General features: G+C 46.7%; 1 protein-coding gene across 1 annotated transcript; it reads left to right on the top strand.

The window, feature by feature from the left end:
* Nucleotides 1-1,019: 1,019 nt before the first annotated feature.
* On the top strand, nt 1,020-5,468 carry LOC142915498 (uncharacterized). Its single transcript, XM_076061253.1, has 2 exons — nt 1,020-1,090; nt 4,101-5,468. The coding sequence occupies exon 2, from the start codon at nt 4,111-4,113 to the stop codon at nt 4,924-4,926; it is 816 nt and encodes a 271-aa protein (XP_075917368.1). The 5' UTR covers nt 1,020-1,090; nt 4,101-4,110; the 3' UTR covers nt 4,927-5,468.
* The last annotated feature ends 559 nt before the right edge of the window (nt 5,469-6,027 follow it).

Raw genomic sequence — 6,027 nt, 5'->3', positions numbered from 1 at the left:
TGTGAGGGATCCACGACGTGGGGATCCACGACAGCGTGAGGCGGTGCCACTCACAGGTGAGACTCGGGGATATGTGATTTCTAATCGATAGCCATCCGTCTGTTAACTCATCGCAACTGCTGAGTCTGCCACGCGACTTCCTCCTTCCAGCGAGCCTTTGATGCTTCACGTGGCCTCAAAGTGTACACAGTGTGTACGTATACACAATAATGTCCACGTTGTTGCTGAGTTCACGCACTCAAGGGAGGGGGCAATGGAAAATAAATCTAAATCAACTTAAACTCCATCCCCATGACCTCATCGGCATGAAGTGCCAGCGGGAGGTGTACCTCACTAGTGACATCATGTCACCAAGGTATTCACACTCCCCCAACCCCGTCCACCGCGCTCTTGAGCGTGACGTCACCTCCGCATGGGTCACTGCCGATATCGTTCCAGTGGAAATCCTTATTTGGGCAAAGCTACGCCCAGTGACTGGTGGTTCATTAACATAATGTATCCATTGAAGCCGTCGACTGTTTATTGCGACGGGTTCAGCAGCCACGCCCCATCCCTTGACGTATGGCCCGGCCTCATTAACATAATTTATTTAGTAATAGAGCCGCTCTTTGTGGGAGGGGCGTGTCTCTTACCCCGGAAGTGACGTCATGCTACCTGCTTACCCGCGTGACGTCGCGAGGTAACAGGAGGCTGCCGATCCACGCTTGCACTGAAATCCGAGGTGAGAAAGTCTCATGGAGGTCGTGGTGGTGGTTGTTGTTGTTTACCAAGGTAGAGCCTCTCTCTCTCTCTCTGGTAGGGATGTCAGTTGAGTAGCAGCGAGCATGGGAATCGATGTCCAGGTTGGAACTTTACAACGCGGGGCCTAGCCACGCGGGGCCTTGCCTCCTGCCCTCGCCTGATTGCGTTTACTTTAATTATCTCGCTTAAGTTTAATTTGTCTTCACCCGGCTCGCCACTTTGTAACTTTGTTTTATTGTAAATATTCACGCAGTTTTTATTTTCTTTTGTTACCAGGCCAAGCCCGTTTGAGCTGCTATACCGCTCTTGTTATCAGAAGCGACCTGCCCACAACAACAATAACAACAAGGTGGGACTTGATCATTGTTTTTTTACCCTTTTATCTGGCAACAAAACTGATACCTATTTTACAAGGAGTCGTGTTTACATTGACCACAATACCTGCGGTCGGAACGCAAACACAAAACAACAACTCTGATAATGTATGTGGCACTGTCCTTGAAATTGATTGGTCCACACCCGAGACAGCTTTCTTAAGAGCCTCGTCTCACGTTGGTGTTGGACCAGAAGACAATGCACCACAGTGCCACGTACATTATCAGAGTTGTTTTGTGTTTGCGTTCCGACCGCAGGTATTGTGGTCAATGTAAACATGACTCCTTGTATAAAAAGGTATCAGTTTTGTTGGCAGATAAAAGGGTAAAAAACAATTATCATATTTTGTTACTGGCAAATGAGGTTTCCAATGGTGTAAGGTGGGGCTTGTCAACAGCGTGGTGGTGTTCACTCTAGACACGTGGTGGTTTTCACTCTAGACACATGGTGGTGTTCACTCTAGACGTGTGGTGGTGTTCACTCTAGACACGTGGTGGTGTTCACTCTAGACACGTGGTGGTGTTCACTCTAGACACGTGGTGGTGTTCACTCTAGACGCGTAGTGGTGTTCACTCTAGACGTGTGGTGGTGTTCACTCTAGACGCGTGGTGGTGTTCTCTCTCGACGCAGGGTGGTGTTCACTCTAGACACGTGGTGGTGTTCACTCTAGACGTGTGGTGGTGTTCACTCTAGACACGTGGTGGTGTTCACTCTAGACACGTAGTGGTGTTCACTCTAGACACGTGGTGGTGTTCACTCTAGACGCGTGGTGGTGTTCACTCTAGACGCGTGGTGGTGTTCACTCTAGACGCTTGGTGGTGTTCACTCTAGACATGTGGTGGTGTTCACTCTAGACACGTGGTGGTGTTCACTCTAGACACTTGGTGGTGTTCACTCTAGACGCGTGGCGGTGTTCACTCTAGACACGTGGTGGTGTTCACTCTAGACGCGTGGCGGTGTTCACTCTTAGACGCGTGGCGGTGTTCATTCTCTACATGTAGAGGGGAGACCGGGGGTTTGGGAAGGAAATCCACACGACCATGGGGAGAGAGAGAGAGAAACGCAGCCTCGGCTGTGTTGATTGATCCTCAATTAACTACTTGGTGGAGTGAGGAAGCATTAATACTGAGCAGGTGAAGGTGGCCAGGCGTGGGTCTGGACACACCACCACCTGTGAACCATGAGAGTGTGTGACAGTGGTGGAGCCAGTGGGGGGTGGGGTGGCACGTGCCCCCCCCCCCCAACGATCCGATCTAAATCCCTCATTTTGATAGGATTATTGGGGTTTATTAGTAATAAGCTTCACTACCCAGCTTCGCCCGGGACTTGGATTCTTGTCTTGGATTAACTTCACATTCCCTTCTATTTCACTGAAAACCCCTGGAAAAAAATTGATGCTTGCAAGAAAGAAAAAAGCCGAAACAAATCAATTTACCTAAATCGGATGTTTTCACTCAAGGAAATTCAACCTTAACCCACTTCTATGTCTGGTCGATTTTGGCCACTCGGGGAAGGGAATAATGACGTGGCGAGCTGAAAATAGTCACGTTCACTTAGAAATTCCAGACAGCGTCAGCTGTGCAAATTTTCACGACGCCAGAGCTCGGCGTTGGAGAGGTTTTTGCTGCTTCGCACAAACAAACAGATGAAATGTTCTACTTCATATTTAAGATAGCAGTTCTACCCGTTCTTCGCACGGAGGATATGTATTGAACTCCCGAGAAACCAATGGCTTCATCGGCCAGGAGCGAAGCGCCACCTAAAATCTCCCGGCACGCTGTTAACAGCTCTAAGCATTGCAGAGCGCTTAACTCAGAGGTGTTGCGGGTTGACGCCAGACACTTCATGGTCATTCCCCCCCCAAAATACAAAAGACCATTTTTATATTTTTTTACATTGTGTACAGTATGAAACATACCCACATGCCAAATTTCAAGTGTGTGGCACGTTGGGAAGTATGCTAAACATTTCAAACAGACACACGTATCCACACATTTCCCTTTCATATATATAGATAAATCAGCATTTTGCGTCCCCCACTGCCACCGTGTGGCATATTATTACGTGCCAGGGACTCTATGAGAGGACAACAGACCGAGTCCATAATTGGCAATAAGTAACGGCAAAGCAGTTTTAAGTGAGTCACAGAATTTTGCACAGTTGCATATACAGAGTACACGACTTCCCTGAAGGCAAACACCTTCAGCGAGCGCAATGCCGATCACACGCGTCGAATGAAAAGCAAGGGACAAGTCATTACGTACTAACAACTCCTTACTAACAACTCCTTACTTACAACTCCTTACAACTCCTTACTTACTAACAACTCCTTACTAATAACTCCTTACTAACAACTCCTTACTAACAACTCCTTACCAACAACTACTAACAAACAACTCCTATCATTTTTCATTAATGGAGGGGTTGCCCCCCTACCTGAAAATCCAGGCTCCGCCTCTGAGTGTGTGACAGTGTCAAGTTTGTGTTTGCAGTGAAGTTTATTAACTCTATTGAGCACGGAGGTTATATCAAAACAGTAGCTTAGTTTTGTTTTCCTCTGAAACTCTTTGTAAGAATGGAGTCAGGAAGTTAACACAGCACACACGTGCAGCTGAAGTCGGGTCTGTTCATCCCCAGCATTCAAGGACATCTGTGCCTGGCTTCACACCTCTTAAGTTCCTTTTGAAGCCAGACAGCTGAAATTGTGTGCTCGGAGTTTTTAGTGAACATTCATTTTGAAGATACAAAGGTTTCCAGGCATGTTTATAACCATTTGCCCTCTCATTGTGTGCCATAACAGACCGTGTGATGAATTTGTGACACTTTTCCACTATATCATGAATATATGAATGAGTATAGACGTGTAAGTCACGTGTTACTGTGTATATATGCTTTCCTCTGTGCATCGATACTGACGTGTCGATGGTGTGGATATTATTTTTTTCTGTCTGCAGCTGACGCTTCCTCTGACGCTTCCTCCGCAGAATTGGTCTGATGGAGCAAATACACTCAGCGCAGCTCGGTAGGACAAGGCAACAATGCGACCGGTGTGCATACACCACGGATCGTACTGGAGATTTCACACGGCACAAGATAACTCACACAGGAGAGAAACCCTTCAAGTGCAGTGTGTGTGGGATGGCGTTTGAACATTCATCTACTCTAGTAGAACACCAGAGAACACACACGGGAGAGAAACCCTTCAAGTGCAGTGTGTGTGGGAAGGCGTTTCCACGTTCATCTGCTCTTGTAATACACCAGAGAACACACACGGGAGAGAAACCCTTCAAGTGCAGTGTGTGTGGGAAGGCGTTTGCACATTCATCTCTTCTTGTAGTACACCAGAGAACACACACAGGAGAGAAACCCTTCAGGTGCACTCCGTGCGGGATAACGTTTGCACAGCAACCACATCTTAAAGTACACCAGAGAACACAGAAGCATCAGAAGATCCACAAGGAGTGGAGTCTGAAATCAGCTTGTGAAAGTCAAAGTGCCACCATGAGCCCATCCCTCATGATACAAGAACCGGAGGAAAATCCCAGCTTTAACACTTTTAAAGGTATCGAGGTGAAATGTGAAGAGGTGAAGGTGAAATGTGAAGAAGTGATGGTGAAGAGCAAAGATGTGAAGGTGAAATGTGAAGATGAAGATTCAACTCCAAAATGGGACCTTCACATCGTGAAGCAGGAGGAGAATTCTTACTGTGAGGCAGAGCGAGGCAACTCCCAGCAGTTTGTGGAAGTGGAGGTGTGGGTGGACTTGCTCCTAGACAATACAAAGTCAAGTGGAGACCCGGTAGATGTGTAAGCCAGAGACAATGTCGCTACAATCGATGCACCTTTGTCACTCACTTTGTGGGCCCGTGGGTTGGGTAGATCTCTAACCAGGAGCAAGAGCCAATAAGCTCCCAAGCATTCACTATGTTATCATAATTGCTTTAACATGGTGCTTGCTTAATCGCCTCAGCAACTCGGAGTTTTGTGTCTCATCTCAAACGCTCGAAGAGCATCCCCAAGTAGCAGCTGTCCCTGTGTGGCACAACATGGTATCTCTGCACCGGCCTGCGTGTGGACAAGAGCCTGTCAGTAGGGGGCGATGATTGATGCGTCATCTCAGTTGTGTAGTTGGTAGGTAATGTTTAGAATTTGCTACATTTTCACTCAGACGCCAGCATGCAATGGCCTACTCGTTTTGAATGACACAATAGTATTTTTACATACACTGTGAAGCAGACTGTGCAACTTTTTTTAAAAGCTTCTTGTTAATACGATGTAACGTGATGCAGTATATTTCACTGCAGTAATCCAATTTTGTTAATATGCCTGTCATTAAGTTAGAATGTATACTTGTCTGGTTTTGTGCATACATGTAACATTTGATCTATAAGGGTCAAACATTGAATAAGTGATGTTAGGACAAAGTGTGTGTGTGTGTGTTTGGAAGTAACCTGTACAGAGAACTCAGGTGAGACCCGTTGTTCTTGTGATACAGGTCAAACGGTGTTTTTGTGTTCCACGAAGCATCCGGAGCAACTCATTGTCTTTGAAATAGGTAGCACACTCGGATCATTCATCAGTTACAAGGCATACCACTTAAAAGTTACACGTATAGGAGGAGATACATTCTCTACAACACGAATTGTAGTTTTGTCTTACGTGTTGACGTAGATTTTGTCTAACTAGGACTAGAAATGCTCCTTGCTGATTCACGTCTGGATGTTCGTTACCTATCGGTTGAAGCAAACCCCACTGCTGTTGTTGAGACGCTGTGCACCAATAAGGGTCCAACACATTGACGGCCTTCAGGCCAGGAAAGTCACAACATTTGCACACGAAGGACGCATTCACGTTAAGTAGATGGCCTTGTCGGGGGTTCGGTTCGATGCGGACTTTCACCTGTTTGGGATTG

Source organism: Petromyzon marinus, unplaced genomic scaffold (genome assembly GCF_048934315.1).
Source record: "Petromyzon marinus isolate PM22_M1 ecotype Great Lakes invasive population unplaced genomic scaffold, UKy_Petmar_22M1.pri1.0 PM_G_Scaffold_32, whole genome shotgun sequence".
NCBI classification, from domain to species: Eukaryota; Metazoa; Chordata; class Hyperoartia; order Petromyzontiformes; family Petromyzontidae; genus Petromyzon; species Petromyzon marinus.
This window is presented reverse-complemented; position numbering and strand designations above follow the sequence as displayed.